This window comes from Aulostomus chinensis, chromosome 8 (assembly GCF_037954235.1).
Source record: "Aulostomus chinensis isolate RoL2024-O1b breed Wild chromosome 8, RoL_Achi_v1.0, whole genome shotgun sequence".
NCBI classification, from domain to species: Eukaryota; Metazoa; Chordata; class Actinopteri; order Syngnathiformes; family Aulostomidae; genus Aulostomus; species Aulostomus chinensis.
Genome location: NC_141327.1, coordinates 9,719,797 through 9,745,834, shown reverse-complemented (window position 1 = coordinate 9,745,834; position 26,038 = coordinate 9,719,797). Strand labels below are relative to the sequence as shown.

General features: G+C 41.5%; 1 protein-coding gene across 3 annotated transcripts; it reads left to right on the top strand.

Annotated features, from left to right (window-relative positions):
• Positions 1-385: 385 nt before the first annotated feature.
• On the top strand, positions 386-26,021 carry myh11a (myosin, heavy chain 11a, smooth muscle). 3 transcript variants are annotated; one of them, XM_086210790.1, is made up of 43 exons: positions 386-542; positions 3,472-3,836; positions 4,306-4,462; positions 8,130-8,157; positions 11,355-11,454; positions 11,564-11,590; positions 13,654-13,746; positions 13,912-13,975; positions 14,282-14,380; positions 14,530-14,673; positions 15,054-15,149; positions 15,271-15,389; positions 15,514-15,666; positions 15,753-15,926; positions 16,034-16,207; positions 16,315-16,429; positions 16,596-16,789; positions 17,733-17,854; positions 17,962-18,031; positions 18,125-18,285; positions 18,531-18,639; positions 18,784-18,915; positions 19,016-19,222; positions 19,361-19,498; positions 19,609-19,732; positions 19,869-20,040; positions 20,380-20,592; positions 20,704-20,848; positions 20,933-21,139; positions 21,223-21,327; positions 21,437-21,589; positions 21,729-21,977; positions 22,108-22,320; positions 22,419-22,631; positions 22,739-22,900; positions 23,026-23,154; positions 23,234-23,322; positions 23,409-23,532; positions 23,611-23,819; positions 24,045-24,153; positions 24,249-24,421; positions 24,687-24,719; positions 25,147-25,293. In XM_086210790.1, the coding sequence occupies exons 2-42, from the start codon at positions 3,495-3,497 to the stop codon at positions 24,709-24,711; spliced, it is 5,832 nt and encodes a 1,943-aa protein (XP_086066916.1). In that variant the 5' UTR covers positions 386-542; positions 3,472-3,494; the 3' UTR covers positions 24,712-24,719; positions 25,147-25,293. The 3 variants fall into 3 exon arrangements, with proteins under 3 accessions (XP_086066916.1, XP_086066914.1, XP_086066915.1); XM_086210788.1 differs by lacking the exon at positions 24,687-24,719 and having other exon boundaries at positions 25,147-26,021; XM_086210789.1 differs by lacking the exons at positions 11,564-11,590; positions 24,687-24,719 and having other exon boundaries at positions 25,147-26,021.
• The last annotated feature ends 17 nt before the right edge of the window (positions 26,022-26,038 follow it).

Below are 26,038 nucleotides of genomic sequence, written 5' to 3'. Positions count from 1 at the left end.
CATGTTCAAGTGTTTCGACATTGCAACAAGAACATTTGTCTTGTCCATCAGGGATATATTGAGAAACAACGGAATTAGGTGAGTAATATGTGCTATTTAAAATAAAAGCTATTTGATTTGGTTTGGCAACATGTACTTGTAGGCACACTGTTCTTTGTTTTACCATCAACAGCCAGGTCAGTTCATTTGCGTTTAACGGGTATTCTTGTTCTTGGAATAAGTCCATTTCTAAGGAAGACGTAGCTCAATGTTTTTTGTCAGCGAGGGAGATGCCATCCCCGTTAACACTGTTCACTCACATTGGACGCAACTCCCCCTTCCCTTCCCTCAACCTGCACTCGGATGCTAACGGATGCTGGAGGAGGCTGAGCTCGCGCGGCTCCGCCCTCGAGCACCAGTGCGCAGTTTAAATGGTAAGAGTATGTATTAGACTGGGGTCATTTGGACTGTCCGTGTTTGGAGTACTTCGTCAACCCCGGACACTTCGCACCCTGACTTCTCATATCCAAAGGCACCCATCGACACACAGTTCTCCACATCATGTGAGTATGTTGTTTCTAGAGTGGGGTCGCTTGACTCGCGTTGCTGATGCTGGGATGCACTTTTCAAACTGCATCCGCCTTCAAACGTTTGAGGAAGTAGTTTTTCCTGTGTAATGCATGTTAAACTAAGCGAGTTGGATAACTGTTTTGTTATTGAACCCTTGTTAGATTTTTTTTCTTTTATTGAAATTCATTCAGAAAAAGATTTTCTGTACGACTTTGAATGTGTTTTTTGCCATGTGCTTATGTTCCTTCTAAATTTGTGTACAAAACGAAGCTGTTCAGGTGTCAGACATGTCAACATTATGCTATAAATATGTGAATATTTCTCATCTAGGGCAAAAAGACCCACACTTGTGCATTGAATAGACTTTGTTACAAATTAAACTGGGTGTAGAATTTTATGAGATAAAAAGGCTGTGGTGCATTAATTGCAATGATAAGGGAAGTTTGAATATCTGCATACAGAAACCAGAGTTCCTTTTTGTCCTGATATGGAGGCATAAACTCAAATATACTGTGAAACCTGTCAGTTATAGTTCTACACATTGATTTTCATAGTTTTATTTTATCATCTATTTGTCACCATCATTTTGTACATTACTTGTGCCTTTGTCAGTCTTTGTAGGAATTGTTCATGGGGTCAAAGCAACATATTAAGCATAAATCAAATTTAAAATCAGTACGGCGAGGGTTGTCACCAGTCACAAAGCACCAAGATTGTTCACCAGAACATGATTAACCAGCTCAAACAGATAGTCTTCCAATATGTCAAAAAAACAGTGTGTTTGCGTGTCTGTTCATCACATTCAAAGAATCCCTTGAAAAAAAGATATGGGTTTTCATGTGTTCTAATTTTTATTTGTCCATCATATTTGTGTCGACAATCCCTCCTTTTGCTGCCAGTCCGCTGCAGTCAAATCCTAAGCAAGACCTTTTCCCCAATGGGTTGATTCAAGTCTCATCATTAGTCTACTTTATTTACTTACATAATTTAATTATTTTCATCTTCTACACAAATGAACGGAAACCCATCTCGGTTTATTGAAAATTCTATGAAAAGGAAGTATGTTTGTAAAACAGCTTAGACAGGAAATGAGTAAAACTCTTAACTGGCCTTCCAGCTCACCCACAAATAGAAAGGTCATGTAGTCTCCTGGGTGTTTCCACTTGTTTATCTTTTTTGATAGAGATGGTAAAAAGAAGCAATTTACAGGACGCACATCACAGATTTTTTAGCTACCAGCTAATTATTGTGACCAATTTTATTAGCTCTACCCTGATGGCAAATAGTGTTGCAGGTGTTTTGACAAATGGAGCCTTCAGGTGGCTGTGGCCTGCTCTGCTGCATGTCACCTTTTCGTCTGCCTGTGTTGAATTACTATCCTATCAACTCATTTTGACACAGCTGAATGGAAAGCTGTGTTGAGACAGTGAAGGAGAAAGAAAGAGAAAGAGAAAAAGAGAGAGAGGAGTTAAAAGGGGTGAAGAAAAGGAGGGAGACTGAAATTTGCTGTACATACTTTAACAAAAGGGGGAGTGTCAGGAAAAGTCTGATTAGTTTCATCTGCAGAAATGGCTGATCACGAAAGCATCAACTGGTCCTGTTCCCTCAGAAGTATGTCTGACTGGACCTTTGACAAATAGGAAATTTCTCCAGTTAATATTTATTTCATATGTCCCAGTACTTTTCAAGTGGTTTGTTTTGGCTGCTCCCTGGGGTCCATTTATAGGCTTTCTCAGGAGGCTCAGTGGCTTTTTTACATAGTTCCCACTCAGTTAGCCTGTGTGCCTATCACAGAGTACAAGGAGATGTAGGGAACAGCCTGTGGGCAGCATCGACTCCTTGTATGCAATCCAAAAACCACTAAGTTGTCCACTCAAGCTAATGCCTTTTTCATCATTTTGAAGTTTGTGTGTGGTATTGGACTCAGTGGACCAATTCACTGTGGTAACATTGTGCAGAGTATGAAGCTAGTATATTCAGAAAATGCCTCTTAACAAGCATTAAATATACAGGCAGTGCACCTGCAGCTATTTTTAAGGCACCCTCCACAGGTACTACTCCCAACATTAGCATCATAATTAATCATGTCTTGCATTCAAAATCCAAATTGCTAGGGGCCCATATGAAGCATGATTGTTAAAACCCAGGCTTTAACAGGCCCCCCTCAGGCTCTTTCCTTTGCTGTTATCATTTTGGAGTAAACGACGAGGCCGGCTAGAGACATACTATTCCCTATATGGGCTTTGTTTGGGAGTTCACTCGTCTTGCTGTTTAGGTCTGCAAAAAAGAGTCCTGCTCCAGAGAAGGGGTCCATATATGGTCATCACAACACAAGACCAAAGCCTCCTTGCAGACAGACAGAGAGAGAGAGACTGGGGGGGGGGGGGGGGGGGCTACTGTAAAACTGGATGTTGTCAATTAAACTATCAAGGTTTGAGTGCAAGTAAATGCTGAGCAGTGTGAAGGATAAACTAATGGAGTTAAACCTCCTGAATAAATGTTAATGAGTGAATTACATTAATTTCCCAGCCTTAGTCATTGAATCTAAATTAGGGAGGAGATTTTTTGGTTCCATAGTGTATGAGAGAGTGTAGGACAACAGTGGAAATCCCATTGGATGAAATATGTTAGCTCTCATAATTGAGGGAAATTTTGGCAGCACGATTCCTACCCTATGTGACTTAGACCATTACACAAAATAAAAAAGGGGTTTCACTGGTTTCTGATGTGTATTGTAAAGTTTGAATTCTGTAGTTGTGTAACTGCAATAGTTTATCCTGTAAGACTGTAGTATGCTGTTATTTAGTTCTTTCCTTACTTTTCTCTCCCTCAGTAGTTCCTTCCTTACTTCCTGCCTCCCCTCTGTCTCCACTTCCTTCCTTACACTTTTTTTTCTGAAACCCCATTCAATTTTTCCAACAGTTGGCCCTCCACCTTAACCCAAGATGTCCAAGAAAGCCCCAAGTGAGGATGAGAAGTTCCTCTTTGTTGACAAGGACTTCCTGAACAGCCCCATGGCTCAGGCTGATTGGGCAGCCAAGAAGCTAGTGTGGATCCCTTCAGAGAAGCATGGCTTTGAGGCAGCAAGCATCAAGGAGGAGCATGGCGACGAGGTGCTGGTGGAGCTGGCAGACAATGGCAAGAAGGTGACTGTGAACAAGGATGACATCCAGAAGATGAACCCACCTAAGTTCAGCAAGGTGGAGGACATGGCTGAGCTCACCTGCCTTAACGAGGCCTCTGTGTTGCACAATCTCCGAGAGAGATACTTCTCTGGGCTTATTTATGTAAGTATGCAGCAAGGACACAAAGCTCCTTAAAGTGATACAGCACCCAAAAGGTGTACTTTGTCTTTCACCTCACAAATAGGTGTATTGAGCTCACAGACATTTCTTCACTGCTGCATCGCTTCTTTCTGACTCAGAAAATCAAAAAAGCTAGCATGCAGATTCAGCTTGAGCCTAAAGGCGCCCAATAGCCACCAACTACAAACAACAGGAAAACTACATAAAAATACTCTTTTACAAACATCAAGCATCATTGGGTATAACCAGTATCCTCTCGCTCCAGCCATATCTCAGTAATTCATGAACATTTAGCTAAAAACAAAGAAACTATAACCCTGCAAGGGGATTTTTACATCAGTTGTCAATCATTTCCAATACCCATTCAACAAAGGTTCAGTTATTTATCATATAACAAGACAAAAATACAAATGTATTAACAGTTGTTCCTCCTCATGGCCTGTGCACTCAGACGTACTCTGGCCTTTTCTGCGTGGTGGTGAATCCTTATAAGATGCTGCCCATCTACTCAGAGAAGATCATTGAAATGTACAAAGGGAAGAAACGACATGAAGTCCCCCCACATATTTACTCCATCACGGACAACGCCTACAGAAACATGATGCAGGGTAAGAGCTGGATAACTCTTACACTGCCACTGTGATCTGCCTCACTCAGATTTTTCTGACAGAGCTGCAATTTTAAATCTGGTTCTTTCTGTGTGAAATGTATTCTGATCCCCCCACCCCCACCCAAACTACGGACTTGTCTAATTGAAGTTTTTCCTGGTTGGTCTTGCAGCTTGCTTTGTGTGATATGCATCAGCTGACATGAGTTCTGCTTGTCTGTGGGTGATGACAGCTGGCAAGACTATTCGCTGTTAGAGGGATGTTTGATGAAAAAACACAAATTGGCCAACACTATTGAGAAGCTCAAGAACTCCACCTCTCAACTTGAATCTACTATCCATTCAAAGTATCTTGAATGATGAAAAGTATTATGCAATAGAGTTGTATGGCCTATTGTGAGTCAGGGTGTCATGGAGGTGACAATAGTGTCGCTAGCAGAGTCCTGCTTACAGTAAATGTCTCTTGGCTAACCCTGTTATGGTACAACTTCAGGGCGGCTGGTTTCCCACAGAATCTGTGTCTTGTGGTTTTAGGGGGTCGTGCCCATTGGATTTCATGTTGATGTGAGGATGTTCTCTCTGAGGAGTTGACATCTGGATTGAGAGATGGGCTGAGCTCTATCAAATATTTCCTGGCTCAGCAGCCTCCCCTTCCTCATTCATATCTCCCAACTATTTTTTTTTCCTCTTTTGGTTAGTATAAATATAGAGGAATGTATCTCAGATGAGAAAGGAGGGTTTAAAGGTCTTGGTTTTTACTTTTCTTCTTTAGTGTGAGGAGTGTCCCAGTAAATCAGGATGTTTTTACAAGATTTACTGTAATGTTAGGAAGTAATTGCTTCGAGACCTTCAAAGTGGGTGGGATAAAATGATCCAAAAAACATGTCATGCTTTCTTTAACTGCAGGTAATGACACCTGTTTTTATAACAAATAGAACTGGATCTGTCAGTTACAAACCTTTCAAAAGGTAATGTTTTGTGCTAATGGAGAAATGTTTCCCAGATATGTCAGGAAACAACTGGGAACCTACATTTTACAACTCAAAAAGAAAGGAAGCAACAATCTCCCACACGGGTTTTTTTTCCCAATTTGTTTGTTTGTCTCTGAAAAACAAACATAAATTCACTTTTTTTCTCAGTTTATCATACATTGATTACACAAATACCACTTGACAGTCGAGGAGATGTTTTGTTTTGAAGCTCTCCGTACTGATCATGGTACAATCATTTCCCCTTGTGCTTGTCCTGTCACTCCATGGTCATCTTCAGTTTGAATAAAATAGCCTCCAAATTGAGTACACAACTTAAGCGTGCACATAATTAACCTTTCATGTTTATGTTTGGGGGGGGGGGGGTTGTAGAGTGAAACTCTTTATAGTGTATCTACCTTCACTGCGATTCACCATCACACACACATATGTACCACTGATGCCAGCCAACCATGTTTTCTTCTTCACAGTACAGTTTAAACCCTGAAAGTTTCACAATCATGTTAGTCAGCATTCATCAAACTTTTTTTTTCCTGTTGTGATGATTCCTGTCCTGCAAGCTGTCAATCAAGACCTCCTCTTACATGTCCATCCCCATTTGATTCCAAATACTTTAGGGACTTGAACACAAAAACTTGTTGCCGTCGGACTAATAGTATTCAGATACTTCACAGGGTACATGTAAGGCCATGAATACTTATCCTGGTTTGAATAATATCTGGTGAGGGATATTTGGTAGCTCCAAGAGGGGTTGATGATGTGAGCCAGGGTTAGCCTTAGCAATGCAACTGGACTGTCACAATCCCTGACAGTGTAGCTTAATGCTCTCCCCTGTATGCCATTATTGTGTGCATGTTGGATGAGCTGAAGTCACACCGGGTCAGCATGTAAACACTGTGTCATAAGTAAACAAAAAAGAGGAAGACAGATGGATGTTTGTGTGGATGTTTTGATTATACCACTCAAACTCAGTGGTAGCGTCTCTTCCATCTTGTCCCTGCTGCAGAAGAGAATACAATTTAGAGACCCTTTTCAGTAAATGGGACACTCACACAGATGTTACCTCTCAGCACAGTACATGCACAAGAAAAAGAGGGTGTTTTGTTGTGCTGCATTTATTTGAACCTAAACAAATCTGCCATTTGCTTACGGTCTTGATATATTAAATGTCAGCTTGTTTTTAAGCATGTGGACCTCCCAGTCAAGATCAAATTAAACTGCTGTACAACAAATGTCTATAGCAGAAGTTATCATATCAAGTGTAACTTTCAAAATGACTTACACATCAGAGATAATAACCTCTCCAATGAGGTCATCATTAAGTCTATAATACCTGACTTTAAACAAGGTCTCATTGAAGTAAATGTGTTAGGTTCAGCAGAAGACACTTCAGTCATTAGTTTATGTTTCAGTAAATCCTTTTTGAGCTCTCATTTTCAGACAATTATGCTGCCATAGAGATGTTATTGTTGAAGCTTCATTGGGATTTCCCATGATTCCGTGGCTAATGACAAGTGCTATAAACAATTCATATGTTAGATAGCAAGTGGTTCAAAACTAAACCAAATACAGATAATAGTCCTGGGATTTCACACCCTCTTCCTGCAATCTTGGCTCTGATTCCATTCTCTGAATTTGCGATGTCATTGATGTTCAACAGATAAAGATGTGAAATTCGTGACTGATACAGGTTCACAAAAAAATTCTTAATAATATTTGCAGTGACTGAACAACCTGTCTCTCAGATTTAAGTATTTTCTGGTGCAAGAGTGAGTATTGTTTTTGGATGTTTTCCAAAGCTCAGATCTCTGGCAACCTCGATCTCCTTTTATCTTTCTCTCTCTGTCTTTCTGTCCTTCTCTATCTGGCTTAATTAGGAAGTGCTGTGAGGAAACAGTCCGTATTTTGTACATGTTTGTGTAATAAGTGGGACTGGTGGAAGAGCAGCCAAAGCTGAGTCTAAATGGACAGTTCAACGCAGATATGCACTGTATCTGTGTGAGTTGTGTGGATGTCCACAACAAGATGATAAATCATCCTATGTTGTGAAAATAACGATGCTCTTCTTCACCATATAAAGGTGCAGGTGAATGTCTTGTGTTGGGTCCTCATTCTGACCCCATAAAGTTGCCATTTGAATTATAATTCAGCTTTTGGCAATCAAAAACTAAGAAAACGTGTCTCTGCTATGCGAGTGCGCCTTATACCTCCCCAGTGGTGATTCATGTTAAGGGATAGAATTAAAAATTACCTTAAATGGGCTGGGTGTATTCTCCCAGGAGTTCTTTTGGGACTACAATCACTCATTGCTCAGTGCATTCATAGTTGATTTTCATGGTTGAAAATCAGAGTATTTATGGGACTTACATGCTTCCTTAGGCATGGGGAGCCTTCACAAATCTCACAGCCTGATCTAAGCACTGTACTGGTCTCCAGCTGCTGTCTTAAAAAAGAAACGCTTGTGGTTTTACATGCTCCATTTCCAGAAAAGTACTGAGCTATTGTGAGTGTACTCACAGGACTAACATATGGGAATTAAGAAAAAGTGTCACCCTTGTAATAACCGAGTTGCTTGGTTCATGAGGCTCTTTTTATTTCTTTATAAGTGTTCTGGACTGTCACATGTTGTGTATTTTATATTTCAAGCCATCAACCTTCAAATTTTCTTTGTCTCTACAGACCGCGAGGACCAGTCCATTCTCTGCACGTAAGTTGAAATCTGTCACATCTAATCCCCCTTTGGTCATCTTTCTGCATATCAGACCAGTGTGAGAAGGAAGGCTGTATGTGTGTGTATGTGTGTGTGTGTGTGTGTGTGTGTGTGTGTGTGTGTGTGTGTGTGTGTGTGTGTGTGTGTGTAAGAACAGTTACATAATGCTTCTATAAACAGTTTAAAACAAAAGAAATAGCTATCAGTGCCCAGCTTCCCTCAGCTACACCAGTAAGAATTAATTTGTAACAGCAGTTACATTTCTTGGTGATGTTGCCGGGTGAATGTCCACTCTTTTAGTTTGTGAGACGATATTGTACAGAAGTTGTGACATGACGAGAGTAAAACTGTCTGTGCTTTGAAGAATTTGCAGCCCTCCCAAAGGGCTGTGCTCTCCTCTCAGACCTTTGGTCAGGAAGTATGGCCTGCATCCTGATGGGAGAACCAGATTAGCCCTCCAAATGTTTGGGCTCCATTTTGTTTGTTTATTTGTTTTGAACTAATTATCGAAGATTTAGCTGGTAGACTGTATAGGACTCACAGGAACAAATAGAGTCCTTTTTCCTGGCAGTAGATGCCTGATCTTTGTTCTGATTTTGATTTTTGATTGACATAGAAATTAGTGAGTTCATTCATTATCTTCATTTACTCATTGTGTTTAACTGGCTTGTAAAAAGAGAAAAGTAACAAGTAAAGTTTATTTATAGAGCACCTGTCACCACATACAATAAAAGACAAAGAGCCACATCAACTCAGGTCTAACAAAAAGCCTCCCTGATTAAAAACATCTTCATATGCCTTTTATCATGCATTTTCAGGGATCATACAGTCATGGAAAACCTGGACAAGTCATGAGATTTCAAAATAACAATTTACAGTCCCAGAAACAAACACTACATCTGTGGGGATTTCATGGAAAAGTAATGGAAAAAAATGTGTATACTGTAAGCCCTAATTAAGCATTCTGTAACCACATTGTATCATAAGCTTAAGTTATGATTTACTTAAAAATAGTCTATTCCCCAGAAGTTGCTTCTCAGAACAAGCACAGACACACCAAGTATGAAAAGCTATCATAAAACATCTGTGAAGTATAGTTCAACCTCTATACTCAGCCCACTACAATCATCCAGCTGCAATATTCCTTCTTCAACTTTACGCTAACTCCAACACCTCCTGTGCTCACCATCCCACAGTCCTAGTTAAGGACGGTCAAACAAGGGAAGGGCTCATCTTTCCCAGTGATGCCCCTCAGGGTGTCAAGCCTTCATTCAGTCATTCTTCTAATCTCATGTGTACTTATCCACTTCATCGTCAATCATGTGATATTTTTGTAGTAACCTGATAGACACAGAAGGAGAGATTTTTGTACAATTTGATCTACATCTTAAAGTGATACTACACATAAGAGCCCCATAATATGCAAGCCATCAGCATTAAACTTCAGCAGGTCTCAACCCCTGTGGCCACTGTAGCCATATATGGTAAAAATGGTTCTGATGGAGTATATGGAATGTCATGTATGACATTCTCCTTTTGCATGCGTGTGTATGTGTATTCATGTGGTTAGTTGTAGGAGGCCATCAGAAATCAGCTTGCATCATTTACAGCGGGACGTTTAATCAAAATGTTTGTCTCTTTCCTGTGTCAGGATTAGATGCTTATCTATCTGCACTTTCAATTCAAACCAGAATATGGTCAGAAATACAGAGTAATCATGTCAACATTAGATGCTTTTCCAATGTACTTTCACCATCACATGGGAGGGAATGTTTGTCCTTTATCCAATGTATTGACTTAAATGTATTGACTTAACATGCTTCTTTTGGATGATACCTGACAGGCTTGCTCATATAGGCAGCTCTGATTTTATTTTACTTAACACTATTGTCGTATGCTTTGTGCATGTCACAGATTCCCCCTCCATCCATATAGACCTAATATTCCATTTGAAGCCTCAAATATGACCATAGAACATTTTTTGTATATAAACATTTTGTATTGCAGGGATTTGTTGCTGGAGTTCCAACAGAAGCTATTCCTCCATAAAATAACAAGACTTTGACATGGGAATTAGCTTGGAGCTGACTAAATCCATTCTGGACATGTTGACATTTCGTCTCAGCAGGGTCACCAGTTTCCTTGTCCAATATTCATTGGGTGTGTGAAAGACCGTACTGATGAGATGAACTTAGCGGTCGTAAAGAGGCAGGATGTTACAGAGATTCCAGAGTTGCTGGCTTTTCTGACCCTGCTAAGGGCTTGAATGCAAAATTCTGAATTTAAAAAATCCACATAATTAAGCTTCCAAATTCAAAGTTGTTTTTCCGTTCACATGATACAGTGATGGAGTGCTCTGTTGTCGCTAATTGATTATATCTTGAACAGGAGACTCATTTTCCTTTTAAGAGTCAGGGTATAAAGAAAAAATCTGACAAAATTCCAAAACATCATTGTTTTCAAGGAGTCTCCTTCAGTTCCCTTGGCTGTCAGAAGTGAAGGGTACTTCTGGTGATGAGATAATGATTCAGGTCTGTGAAGCTTGTAATGATGTTGAGCAGAACATGCAGGGAGAGACAGTGGGATTGACCACGTAGAGGAAAAACTCCCATCAGAATTTATTTGACACTAACTGCTGCCTACAGTAGGACCCTGGACGTCGTACGTCCACGTCAAACCAGAACAGAACAAAGTAATTAGATTCCTCATAATGCTGCCAAGCCCTAACACAGAAAGCATCCCATGCCTTTTATGGAGCCATGTCTGAGTATGTCTGTTTGTTGCACTGATGGCTCTGGGACAGTTCAACTTTGACTTTATTTAATTATCTTAGATCAGCAGCCATATCATCTGGAGGAGAAACATCGGGGTTGTTTGGGTTTGTTTTTTTTGTGGTTTTTTTGAGAGTTTAAAAAAAATATTTCAGTATTCTATAATGCTGGGACTGGAAAGAGAGTAACAGATAACTTGATTTATTTGCTTGTACAGGAATCAGTGTATAGCAGATTCCATGCTTTGTGTCAGGTGATTGTGCAGTTATCTCTGCTGCACACACAATTTCCATCCCAGTAAACCGGGTCATTGAGGTGTAAGTTGAGTACCTGTCAGGGCTGCTTATCATCCTCTTCTCTTTTATTCTCTTACACTATCTCACCCGGCATCATTTAATCATTTGCCCCCTTGTTCTTCTTCAGTGGGGAGTCTGGTGCTGGCAAGACGGAGAACACAAAAAAGGTCATTCAGTATCTGGCTGTTGTGGCCTCCTCCCATAAAGGCAAGAAAGACAGCAATGCTGTGAGTATCTGTGGGAAGAAATCATTTTCAAAGTAAGGTTCCCTCACTCTTCAGCATATTTAGCATACTGCCCAGTTTAATCATGTATATCGCCATTTCCTCCAAATAGCAACAATCAGGATCACAGTTTGCCTACGTGAGTAAAGGGAAATGCCTGGAGTGTGTTTTTGTGTGTGGTGTTTCTTCCTTAGGTTGAAAAGTGCATGTCACTCATTAAGCCAAAACCCTGTTTGTAATCATATTTCAAACACTAAGGGTCAAAATCCTAAATGTAATGAATACAAAAATATTTCCCTTATCATTTCTGTATCTTACCAACGAGAGCTGATTTGCACGATCATCATCATCATAGTTCTGACTCCTAGTCACATTTCCAACCTGCCAAATGTTCGGTTAGGGACATCTAGTATTGCTGGTTTATTATGTAGAGGTTTGTGAACACCCTTTCACTGCCAGTGCAGGTGAGATCAGGCCTCCCCGGCAGTGAAAGGGTCTCTCACAAATTATTGAGCACAGTGTGAGCATGCCCATCTCCTGTTCTTGTCTATCAAACACGATCTCCTTCCTCGCCTCGCCGCCCTCCTTCTCCTCAACCTCCTACTTGCCATTTGCCCTTAGATGTGAGACATGTGAGATGGCCTTTTCAACACCCTGACTGGACTAAGAGCATCTCAGGCAGCCTGTTTGTGATGGCCCCTAAAGAGGGGATTACATGTGACTTGATGTTGATGATTTGTAGAAGTTGCCTGGCATTGGTGTTGTGGAGGAATTTATTTGTATATCACAGCATTCAGAATCCTCAGAGTCTGTGTCTAAAGGAACCTATGCCTCTCTCTTCTCTGCATATGTTGTATGCTGTAGGACCTCAGGGCTCCACTGGATTTCGCCTGAATAGAAACAGCATTGTTCAGTCTCTTTTCTTTGCTCTTACTTCTCTTTCCTGAGATATTAGTTTGATTTGGCTTCTCACCTATCTTCACAAATATTTTTGTTAACTCATTTTGACCTAAAAATGCCTAGACAAACCTATGGTATTTTTTTTTTATATATAAATATCCTCCTAAAACCTGAGGGTTTTCTGTCAACCTTCACTAAAAGCTTTATTTCCATTCCTCTGTGGCAGATAAAATCAGGACATAAAAACAATTCTTTTGTGTAAAATGATTTTCCTTTTTGCTCTTGAATTTTTTACTCAATAACAAACATCTGAAATGAAATGGTCTTCATAGTTCAGGTTTTAAAGCATGCAAACATTTCTGTGGGTTTTAAAGGCAAGAAACTGGTTAAAACCGTCTTCCAAAGAGCAATCCTTCCCAAGATCTGTCCCTTTCACCTTCTTATGGAACTGCTGTGCTCTATTTCTCTGTCTCGTCTCTCCTTTATTGCCCCCAGTGACTTTCATGAACAGGAACCTCCTCTCTGCTTTGCCAACTCTGATCTGCACTGCAGCAGCTGGTCTGTACCTTTCCTGTTTTTCTTTTACACTTTTAGAAATATTTTAAATGACTCTCACTAATTTGGGGGGAGCTTACAGCCATTTCTTTAAATTTCACAGCACCATTGACACACTTCTTCATTTGTATCACACCGTTGGCATTTTTCACCAGACTACTGGCACCAACACAAGTCTCCTCCTCTCCTCTTCAGTTTTAGCTTACAGAGTAGCTGAGGGGAGTGTTTTTAAGCAGGAGAGTATTTCAGGTGGTCCACAGCTCCTGACCTTGATGCCAGGCTGACACAGCAGACCTCTTTGATCACTTGGATTAGCGTAATGCAGATTGAAAGGTTGTCTGCCTCATTTAGTGACCATCACCCAGTTCCAACTACAAGTCCACAGGCTCAGCGGTCACGCTGGAAGCAAATTACATCTCCAAAGAACTGTTTGTGAACCGGGATCACTTTGATTTGCCAAATAATGAATAAAAAGACTTAAAGGATTCCTCAAAGATTTCCCGCTGATAGCATTATTCTCATTCTCTATCTGACCCAACATAACTTCTGGTGTTTTCACCACCCCTTCCCATGAAGTTCATGGGCCTTGTTATAAAGACTTAGTGAGAAAGTTAGAGGTTTATTTGTGGATGATTTTGTACCCTACCCTATCCCATGCAACCAACTCACCTCCCACAGCACTCCCCCTCAATGAATAGCCATTAAGTGTGAAGTACTGATGTTTCTGTATATTACTGTTGTCACTAGGGGGAGCTGGAGAAGCAGCTCTTACAGGCAAATCCCATTCTGGAGGCCTTCGGAAATGCCAAGACAATCAAAAATGATAACTCCTCTCGATTTGTGAGTTTGCTCTGTGTAGATGTAAATGTTTTCATGTTTTGTTTTCTGATTCAAAAATGGTCTTCAAGTTTACCTGTATCAGTAGATGCAAGACAAGTTTTAACTCAGTTTACTTTGTAAATTCCATTATTACTCTAACATCTTGTTGCTTCACTTTTGTCACAGGGTAAATTCATCCGTATCAACTTTGATGTGACCGGCTACATTGTTGGAGCCAATATTGAGACTTGTATCCTTCATTGTTTTTTTTTACTTTGTTGGTATTTCGTCCCTTTCTTACTATTTTTTTTCTGCAAAATGTATCGTGTGTCCAAATCTAAAATTTCACTGCTCCTCAAATTAAATATTGTACTATTTACCACTTCCATGGTTCATATCATATTGTTGGGCTTTTGTAGATTATTATTTTGAATCACAGAGGCAGACAAATATTGCCATCAGACAAATCTTCAGACATGGAGAGACAGAAGAATACATGCTAAACCATCCACTGAGCAGAGAGCATGTTTGCATTCCTTAACAGATGCACTCTCAGACCTGCTGGAGAAGTCACGCTGTATCAGACAGGCAAAGATTGAGAGAGCCTTTCATATCTTCTACTACATGATTGCTGGAGCTAAGGACAAGTTGCGAGGTTAGATGATGATACAGTTGACGTGTCTTTTGAGACTTTATGATCATTATGAGGATGGTGGTCAGGGAAATTTCATGCTCAAGCAGTAACTGTGTGTTTGAAAAGTGTTGAAACTATTTTGATAAGCTACTACATCATTATATTTCCAGAGGAGCTTCTTCTGGAGCCCTTCAGTAATTACAGGTTCCTGAGTGCGGGTCATGTCCAGATCCCCGGACAGCAGGATGATGAGATGTATGAAGAGACCATGGAGGCCATGAAAATCATGGGCTTTACCGACGAAGAAAGACTTGGTATGGGTGATCAAATTTGAAATTGCTTGGGATGGTCTGCTTTCAGTAAAATGGGGTATGATGTATCAGACCCTCAGATTCTGAATCTGAATATTCCAGGTGTTCTGTCAGAAACCGCAATGGAGGGATTAACTGTCGAAAGCAATGAAGTCTGAGTGCTAGGGAGCATGCAAACATGGTTACTTTTACTTAAGTTACAGTTTAAAAAAACAAACAAAAAAGATTCAATGTTCCAAATTATTGAAGTTTTATTTAAGATCCTCCCTGACATGAAACAATGGTCAATTGTGCATATTAGTATCATTCATCTACAGATTTATCTTGCAAGCCACTATTACTGTTACTGTTGCTATGTAATGAACTTCCCTGCTATGCTTCAGACATCCTGAAGGTGTGCTCCACAGTCATGCAGCTGGGAAACATTGAGTTCAAGAAAGAGCGGAACCAGGAGCAGGCCACAATGCCTGACAACACAGGTTAGACACGGACACTCCATTTGAAGAAACAGGGAATATTTAGGGCACAAAATACAAGGAAGTAGAGATATTACACACCAAATGATCATGCTATCATACATTTATCTCCTCTTCTCTATAGCGGCTCAGAAAGTGTGTCACCTGCAGGGCATCAACGTTACAGACTTTACCCGTGCCATTCTCACCCCACGAATCAAAGTGGGCAGAGAGGTGGTGCAGAAGGCTCAGACCAAAGAGCAGGTACTACAAGGAGTTCAAATAAAGAATGAATACTGTATTTTACACACAGTCCTCATCCTATCTTGAGTTTGAGTCGGTGGTTTTACTTTGTGCTCTTATCAGAAATGTTCTATGTATTTCACAGGCTGACTTTGCCACTGAAGCACTTGCCAAGGCTGTGTTTGAGCGGCTGTTCCGCTGGATTCTGGGCAGAGTCAACAAAGCCCTGGACAAGACCAAACGCCAGGGAGCCTCCTTCCTAGGAATCCTTGATATTGCTGGCTTTGAAATTTTTGAGGTATGAACATGTTTATCCCCCATGCGTTATATCAGTTATTAGAGGGTGCATGATTTTTCCTTAGCTTTGTCCTTTGGATGTTGCAGGACAACTCCTTTGAGCAGCTGTGCATCAATTACACCAATGAGAAGCTGCAGCAGCTCTTCAACCACACCATGTTCATCCTGGAGCAGGAGGAGTACCAGAGGGAGGGCATCGAGTGGAACTTCATCGACTTTGGCCTTGACCTGCAGCCCTGCATTGAGCTTATTGAGAGGCCGGTGAGTGAGCGATTGTAAATGCATATGTTAACTCCCTTCACAGGTGCTGTATTTTGCCTCTCACAGTCTTTAATTATCATATAGTCATCACTGCATATTCTCTGCAGAACAACCCTCCAGGTATTCTGGCCTTGCTGGATGAAGAGTGTTGGTTCCCCAAAGCCACAGATGTCTCCTTTGTAGAGAAACTCATGAACACACAAGGGAACCATATCAAATTTGCCAAACCTAAACAACTCAAAGACAAGACTGAGTTTTCTCTCCTTCACTATGCTGGAAAGGTAAGGATGAGAGGGAGCATCGTGATATCATAAACCTTACACTTTCAGGTTGCGATGTGATGAGTGTATATGTGAGGTCGCAAATGAATCAAGTGTTTTCTTCCTAGGTGGACTATAACGCCACAGCCTGGTTGACAAAGAACATGGACCCTCTTAATGACAACGTCACAGCTTTACTCAACAACTCCTCCAGCTCCTTTGTGCAGGATCTCTGGAAAGATTGTAAGATCTTTTGCTTCCCATGATTATGACTTCCTCCTATGTTGTTTGTATAATTTCAATCCATTTTTCTACATCACATGTTGGAGTTTGTATCAGGTCTAACACCTTTCAAGCTGACTAGACACAAATTTTGTCCATTAATAAGCTGATGTTTTGAATGCTTCAGCTGACAGAGTGGTGGGACTTGACACAATAGCCAAGATGACAGACAGTTCAATGCCCAGCGGCTCAAAGACAAAGAAGGGAATGTTCCGCACGGTGGGACAGCTCTACAAGGAGTCTCTCGCCAAACTCATGACCACACTGCACAACACCCAGCCCAACTTTGTCAGATGCATCATCCCCAACCACGAGAAGAGGGTAAAGACAGCATGATCATGATAAACAGCAAACATTTAAAGCTACTGTATATGTTTTTTTTTCATGGTCTGTTTAGAAGTTTAGAAAATATGCTACTTTATAAATGGTCACATTAAAATTCTTCTATTATTGTCAAAACAAGTTATTATTATAATAAAATATAAACAATTTCATGCTAATAGTAAGACCTGGAATAAGGTAATTTTGTACTATAAATACCTTTACATTTGAGCACATTTTGCAGACAATATTTCTGGCAAATACAATTTTACTTCAAAATATAATAACTTAAATATAATAATGTAACTTTTCCTACTGTCATAGGAGACACTGTCATGTTTATTGATTTTGTTCTAATAAATCACATCACAATACAAATTGACAAAGAATAACTGTCAAATTAAGGTAAAGCAAACCCGCCACCCCGACCACAAAAACAATACACAAACAGGGTTACAATATTACATAATTGGGATGGTAAAATAGCTTCGTATCATACAGTTAACATAAAGGTTACATTGGCATTACTTGTGAATAAATCACCTTCAAATTTCCAGAGATTCCCCAAGTTCACAGTTCTCCAAGAATGAAAGTAAGGTGTTCCAAATCTTGTGAAATTTGTCTGATTTCTTTTTTATTGTGTATGTTAATTTTTCTAGGACAAGGCATGTGAATAGCTCTTTCAGCCAACGACCAAGAGAAGGGCTTTTAACATCTTTCCAGCAAAGAGAGATCAAATGTGTAGCCTGTACTAGACATAAACCAGTCTTGTCCTTCTCTCTGCTGTTTAGCGTACTGTCCTCTGGGTACAAATTAAGAATGCAAAGTTCAAGGCAGTTAGGACAAGTCTGTGTTTCTGTTAGATCATGTTTCTGTGGCTTCATTTCCGCTACATTCTCTATAATAAATGTTCCCCAAAAAACTACATTCCTTTCCTCTTCAGGCAGGGAAGCTGGATGCCCACCTGGTCCTTGAGCAGCTGAGATGTAATGGTGTGTTGGAGGGGATTCGAATCTGCAGACAAGGATTCCCCAATCGAATTGTCTTCCAGGAGTTCCGTCAGCGGTGGGTGGGATCAGATGAGACTCCCTGACCTCTATACTTCTGCAACATGGATTATATATTCACATTCAGCTTCTGTAAACCTGCCAACCCTCTCTGTCTCCTCACAGTTATGAGATCCTGGCTGCTAGTGCTATTCCAAAAGGTTTCATGGATGGCAAACAAGCCTGCTGCCTCATGGTAAACTCACTGTAATTTGACCTTTAAGTGCAGTCGCAGCTTTTGTGTATTCAATGTTTATCGTCTTAACCTTTGTGATGTATGTATGTGTAGATCAAGCATCTAGACTTGGACCCAAACCTGTACAGGATCGGGCAGAGTAAGATCTTTTTCCGCACTGGAGTTTTGGCGCAGCTGGAGGAAGAGAGAGACTTGAAGATTACAGTGATCATCATTGCCTTCCAGGCCCAAGCCAGAGGCTTCCTGGCCAGAAAGTATGAACATACAAGATTCCAAACACTGATCACCCATGAATTAATCATACAAATTTTGCTCACTAATGAAAAATCTCTTCTTGTAGGGATTTTGATCTTTTATAATTATACCTTGTGAGGATGTTTTCATAAACCTTTTATACTGTTGTCTTTTGTTTTTTTGAACATTTTAAAATTACATCACAATGTAAAAATGCAATAAGACATCATGCCATGTTCAGTTTTGGTTTCCTTGACTTTTAAAGGGCATTTGCTAAGAGGCAACAGCAACTCACAGCCATGAAAGTGATCCAGAGGAATTGTGCTGCCTACCTCAAACTAAGGAACTGGCAGTGGTGGAGGCTCTTCACAAAGGTCAACTAAGAATTCTGCATATATCTCAACACATTCTAGGATTTAAGCCCCGCTCATTGTTTTTAATATAACATTGCAATTTTGTTTGTGCATGTTGTTGTTTTTTTTTATAAATGAGTTTTTTGCAATCATCCTAAACAACAGGTCAAGCCTTTACTGCAAGTGACCCGACAGGAGGAGGAAATGAGTCTGAAGGAGGAGGAGCTGCAGAGGTCAAAAGAAGCTGCTACAAAATTTGAAACTGAGCTGAAAGAGATCGCATTGAAACACACAACAGTAAAGAATGGATTCCATTTCCATATTCCATTTATAATAGTCAACTGGGATGTACTGATAGTGAAACAAAGCCTGATCTTTTCCTGCCTATTTGCTCCAGATTTTGGAGGAGAGGAACGCCCTGCAGGAGCAGCTTCAAGCAGAGACAGAGCTTTATGCTGAGGCAGAGGAGATGAGGGTACGTTTGGCTGCTAAAAAGCAGGAGTTGGAGGAAATCCTCCATGAGATGGAGGCAAGACTTGATGAAGAGGAAGAACGTTCTCAGACACTGCTGGTGGAGAAAAAGAAGATGCAACAGCAGATGCAGGTAGAGATATCAGGTTGTTGAGTTTACAGTTCATTGTCATTCATTTTAAGAGCTATCCTGTCATTCATCCCATGTGCTCTGTCTGTAAAATGTCAAAAAACAAAATCTCAGTGAAACTGAGCATCTTTTTTCATGTAGGAATTGGAGGAGCACTTGGAGGAGGAGGAAGATGCCCGTCAGAAGCTGCAGCTGGAGAAAGTTACATGTGAAGGAAAGATCAAAAAGCTCGAGGATGACATCCTGGTGATGGAAGACCAGAACAACAAGCTGCTGAAGGTAAGTGAAGACAAACAGAGAGCATTGATAGAAGATGATTTATTGGTTAAGTGGAGTAAAAAATAGAAAGAGGTAGCAAAACAGTTTATATTCAAAGTGTTGTTTTGTAGGAGAGGAAGCTGATGGAGGAGAGGATTGCAGACTACAGTACCAACCTGGCTGAAGAGGAGGAGAAGTCTAAAAACCTTACCAAGCTTAAAAATAAACATGAGTCAATGATCTCTGAACTGGAGGGTAATCGTTTTTATGCATGTTCATGTACCATGATTGTACTGTACCATTTCCTACATTACAATATACTAAGTGCAATATTCTTCTATCCAGTGTGATAACAATTAGATTAACACTTACCAGTGTGCTATCCTTGCAGTCCGCTTGAAAAAGGAAGAGAAGAGTCGACAGGAGCTGGATAAGGCTAAACGGAAGTTGGAGGCAGAGTCAAATGATTTGCAAGAGCAGATAGCTGACCTGCAGGCCCAGATCGCCGACCTCAAAGCCCAGCTTGCAAAGAAGGAGGAGGAGTTACAGAATGCCTTGGCCAGGTAGAGTCCAGCAGGCATCTGTGAGGCTTTTAGAGTTCAGTATTTCCATTTGACATATGATCCAGATGCCACACAGCTGTTATCTAGAAGACAAGTGACCCATTTCATAGCTCTGCATGCACGATGAACTAAACAGCTACCAAGACAAGTGAATTTAAAGCCAGTGGGGGATTTTAAGCTGGCAAGCTTTGGCCCACAATACCAAGTGACTCACTTTATCTGAGGGATACATACTACTACAGCAACAACACTTAACATAATACGACATGAACTCATAACTTCCTGGATGTATTAATTTCACAGTTACCTGTATCGTTTATGCATCTTTCTTACGTTCAGATTAGAGGATGAAACAGCTCAGAAGAACAACGCTCTGAAGAAAATAAGAGAGCTGGAGGGACACATCTCTGACCTGCAAGAAGACCTGGACTCTGAGAGGGCAGCCAGGAACAAGGCGGAAAAGATCAAAAGGGACCTTGGGGAGGAGCTGGAGGCCCTTAAATCTGAGCTAGAGGACACCCTGGATACCACTGCTACCCAGCAGGAACTAAGGTCGACATCGCAGTATTCAATAAATGCACATCTGCAGCATGAATAGATAACCAGAGGAAAAAATGAGAATGTTCAGCAATTATATGGATAATCTCTGCATCTGTTCTGCAGAGCCAAACGTGAACAAGAGGTGACCCTGCTGAAGAGAGCCATCGAAGATGAGAACCGGACCCATGAGGCCCAGATACAGGAGATGAGACAGAAACACACCCAGGCTGTAGAGGAGCTCACAGAGCAGCTGGAACAGTCCAAACGAGTAGGCTCCATTATTTCAAGCTGTCTAGTCAGTTCAAGAAAGATAGATTATATCAGTTGTTAATTCCATAATTTCTCTGCCCAGGTGAAATTAAACCTGGAGAAGGCCAAACAAGCTCTGGAGAAGGAGACATCTGATCTAACTATAGAGGTGCGCTCACTCACGCAAGCTAGACAAGACGGGGAGCATAAAAGGAAGAAATTGGAAGGTCAGGTGACAGATCTGCAGTCACGCTTCACGGACAGCGAGAAGCAGAAGGCCGAACTGGGAGAACGCTGCTCCAAGATCACTGTAAATAACTTACATTTCCACAAAAAGTGTTAAATGTTGCTAAAAATGAATGTAATAAGCACTGTATATTTATATTGATACAGGTTGAACTGGAGAGTGTCACCAACCTACTGAATGAAGCAGAGAGCAAAAACATTAAACTGAGCAAAGATGTGTCCAGCCTCGGCTCTCAGCTCCAGGATGCACAGGTAACTGGCCCTTTTGCAGAAATAATCACGCTGATTGTTAGTCAGATTGTACACTTTGTAGTGGTACTAAAGTATTCTGATGAGAAACTGAAATCATTTGCTGCTATAGGAGCTGCTGGCGGAGGAGACACGTCAGAAGCTACAGTTCTCTACCAAGCTTCGGCAAGCTGAGGATGACAAGAACAGCTTACAGGAGCAACTTGATGAGGAGGTGGAAGCCAAGAGGAATGTGGAGAGACACGTGTCCACTCTTAACATCCAGGTCAGAGAGAAACCACCCTGCAAATACACAGATTAACTGATGTTGGAAGTGGCAAGAAAGAAGAGTCTTGCTGTAGCCAAGATTTCAAATATGCTGCTAAACTTTTATAGTCCTGTACACACCCTTTGTCCTCCAACAGCTGTCAGATGCAAAGAAAAAATTGGAGGAAATGTCAGGAAACATTGAGATGCTGGAAGAGGGCAAGAAGCGTCTGCAGAGAGACTTGGAGGCAGCCAACACCCAGTTTGAGGAGAAGGCTTCAGCATATGACAAGTTAGAGAAGACCAAAAACCGTCTGCAACAGGAGCTTGAGGACACCCTGATGGATCTGGACAACCAGAGACAGAATGTGTCAAACCTTGAGAAGAAGCAGAAGAAGTTTGACCAGGTCAGCAAGAGTAACAAAAAAAACTAATGTACCTTAATTATTGTCTACACTACTGGTCACTTTACTTTCGAAGTAAGCTTCAAATTTTAGGCCACCATGCATAATTTACCTATGGGCTTTTGGCCTGCAGATGCTGGCTGAGGAGAAAAGTATCTCCAGTAAATTTGCAGACGAGAGAGACCGCGCTGAAGCTGAGGCCAGAGAGAAGGAGACCAAGGCACTCTCCCTGGCAAGGGCACTGGAAGAGGCCCAAGATGCCAGAGAGGAGCTAGAAAGAGCTAACAAGGCCCTTAGGACAGAGATGGAGGACCTGATCAGCTCCAAGGATGATGTGGGCAAAAACGTATGTCCAAAATGGCACTGAATGTGTTGCTATTTTTAATCTTAAACTAAGTTCAGATTTGAAAAAGGACTGTTACTTAGTTAATATATTTATTGCAGGTCCATGAGCTTGAGAAGTCCAAGCGAGGTCTGGAGGCTCAGGTGGAAGAGATGAAGACCCAGTTGGAGGAACTAGAGGATGAGCTGCAGGCAGCTGAGGATGCCAAATTGCGCCTGGAGGTCAACATGCAGGCTCTGAAGGCCCAGTTTGAGAGGGATCTCCAGGGACGCGATGAGATGGGAGAGGAGAAGAAGAGACAGCTTGTCAAACAGGTAGAGAGACAGAAGATTGCTGATCTTTCTACCAGAAGAAAATCATCTCATAATCCATCAGAGAATGTTGCATCAGTGATACGAGAGATTTAACACTCTCATCGCAGGTTCGTGAGTTGGAGACCGAACTGGAGGACGAGCGGAAGCAGAGGACTCTGGCGGCGGCAGCCAAGAAAAAGATGGAGACAGACATTAAAGATCTGGAGGGACAAATTGAGACAGCCAATAAGGGACGAGATGAGGCCATCAAGCAGCTCCGCAAGCTCCAGGTAAGAGTGAAAGATGGACTAAATACAGTCACTGATGGAGAATTGAGCTGCCCAGATGACCTGCTCCTAAAACTGTCTTACTGTTTTTGCTTTAAAAAAATTAACCATCCTCATCCATGTTCCAGGGCCAGATGAAGGACTTCCAGAGGGAGTTGGAAGATGCCCGTGCTGCTCGGGAGGAGGTGCTGGCTACTGCAAAGGAGAGTGAGAAGAAAGCCAAAAACCTTGAAGCTGAGCTCATGCAGCTGCAGGAGGTAAAACTGATGAGTCCCAACATGACAGCAATTTTTTTGAGTGAAGGAGGGGTAATAAATCTCAAAAAAATATCTGAAGGAACTGGCTGCTGCCGAGAGGGCACGGAAACAAGCAGAGGCTGAGAGAGACGAGCTGTCTGATGAGCTGGCCAGCAACTCTTCTGGAAAGTGGGTGTCGACAAATTTTTCTCTTACTAAAATTATTAATAGTTGATCAAACTGCATTTGAATTCTACATTGCATCTTGTGTGTAGGTCTGCCTTAACTGACGAGAAGCGTCGTCTGGAGGCTAAGATCTCCCAGCTAGAGGAGGAACTGGAGGAGGAGCAGAGCAACCTGGAGATCCTCAATGACAGGCTGAGGAAGAGTACACAGCAGGTGACTACAGACGCCTCTCCCGCCCTCACCTCATCTTCTCCACATCACCCTAACAGCATGAATTCTCTCTGTCTGCAGGTGGATCAGCTGAACAACGAGCTTCAGACAGAGCGCAGTGCCTCACAGAAGAATGAGAGTGCCCGGCAGCAGATGGAGCGCCAGAACAAGGAGCTGAAAGCCAAGCTCCTGGAGATGGAGAACCAGGTCAAGTCGAAGTTCAAGTCCTCCATCTCCGCTTTGGAGGCTAAAGTGAGCCAGTTGGAGGAGCAACTGGAACAGGAAAGCAGGTGCAGAAACACACAACATTTAGTGTGATTCTCCTTTAAATGTGGTTTAGTTTTTATTCACACAGAAAAATTACATGAGAATAGGAAACACACTTATATATTCTATTAATGTTTCTATCACTTAGCCAATGTGCAGAGTTTTGATTTGCTCAACAGAGCTCTCCAGTGTCATTGTCACTGTTTTGGTTTCCATGTGTCTCCAACTTTCTCTCTGTCTTCTCTCAGGGAGAAGCAGGCAACTGCCAAGAGTGTGCGCCAGAAGGACAAGAAGCTGAAGGACTTGATAATGCAGGTGGAGGATGAAAGGAAACAGGCAGAACAGTACAAAGACCAGGTACGATCACAAAAGTGTATCCCTGTGTCCACATTTAGGTCAAGTGTGCGTTGTGGATCATTCTAAACCTGCAAATCTTCATGTTCTTCCAACAGGCAGAGAAGGCGAATACTCGCATGAAGCAGCTGAAGCGGCAGTTGGAAGAGTCAGAGGAGGAGTCTCAGCGAGCAACAGCTGCTCGCAGGAAGCTTCAGCGGGAGTTGGATGAGGCTACCGAGGCTAATGACGCCATGAGTCGCGAGGTCAACTCTCTTAAGAGTAAACTCAGGTAGGAAAAGTGCTAAAGATTTGTATATGTGTATCTAATTTTCTCTACTCTTGGACAGGTTGAGTGTTTGCAACAGTAATCCTGTCAATCTAGTAGGTTGTCCAGATATTGAAAAGGGAAAAATATAAGGGCGTTAAATAATTTAATCTCATCTATAGCCTTTAAAGGTTGTATGTAAACGCTATTAGTACAAGTATTCGATATGACAGTATGTAGTATTGACCCTGAGTATAAGCAAAAACAATGGTGTCCATCTCTATTCCAGAGGCAACACTGAACCAAAGGAGTAACAAAGCAGGTACCTCTATGCCTCGACGTTACCCCGTCTTCATCTCTAATTACCTTACCATAACTTCTCATTCTCAATGCACTCTTTATTCAGCCTGAACCGGGAGAAATATGGCTCCTTACCCTCCAGTGATTTAAGAAGACTAAATTAAAATCATGTGTAGCTAGTAGCACCATTCAGGTTCGATGATGCATTGTGGCCATATTTGTCTCAGTGCTTTGTTTAATTGCCATAAACTAAACTCATTTTCCTGAGCCAGGAGTTAAATGAGTTAAAGATAACCAGCGTGCATCAGCTGCAACCAATACACAACCTGTACATCCATATTTCTCATTGACTCCCCTTTTTGAGTGATTTTTTTTTAAAGCAAAAGTTGTCATTCCTCCTAGCTCCTCTCACTCTGACTTGCATGTTTTTTCTATTTGTGGCCTTTCAGGCGTGGAAATGAGCCCTCCTTCAGCAGCGCACCTCGGCGTATGGGTGGAGGCCGGAGGGTGGTCGAAGATGCCTCAGAGGAGGAGGTAGACTCCCAAAGCGACTTCAATGGAACCAAGTCGGCGGAGTAACTAAGAATCAGAATTACCTAGCAGGGCACATCTGACACATAAAAACAGAGGATAACCCTCAAGCCTGTTGTTCTATCTAGTTCTTGCACACCACATTCAAATATATATTTTCTCCCATTTCCTTTTGAGCTGTCCTCTTGTTTCAGAGCACCTTTTCCTGACACAAAACAATCAGAAGGACTGAATATCAACTAGGGCAGTTGTTTTTGGTGGCTCTACTGATGTGTGATATGCTGTTAACTTTTATTTACACTGTTTTGAGCTGCACTGAATGACTGATACAAGGTTTTGAACACAATATTAGGTGCCTGTATGTACAAAGCCTCTGGCCACCAGAGTAAAACTGTTATCAGCTACTGTCGTCCTGTTGCCTGTGACTGCTGTCGATGTTTTAGAGCAGCACTGATTGGAAAGGTCATCAGTGCTGCCCAAACAAGCAAATATCCAGCTATATGTTTATGTCACTGTTTTACACTGTTGGCACCTCTTGTGCCCTGATACGCTGAAGTGCAGAAAATGAAAGTTTCGTTGAGGCCAGCGAAAAATTAAGAAATATGAGTCACAAGTTAAGATTGTTACCAGCTATTCATCCCCCCCCCCCCATTTGTCTATATTTACTGCACGTTTAAAAACCTGTGATCACCCCAAACCAATTCATTGTCAACTGATAAGGTTCTATGTAATCAAGCAATGTTTACATGACACATTTGTATATCTATTCATTGTTGAACCACCTGCACAAGAAATAAAGATCTTTTAAAA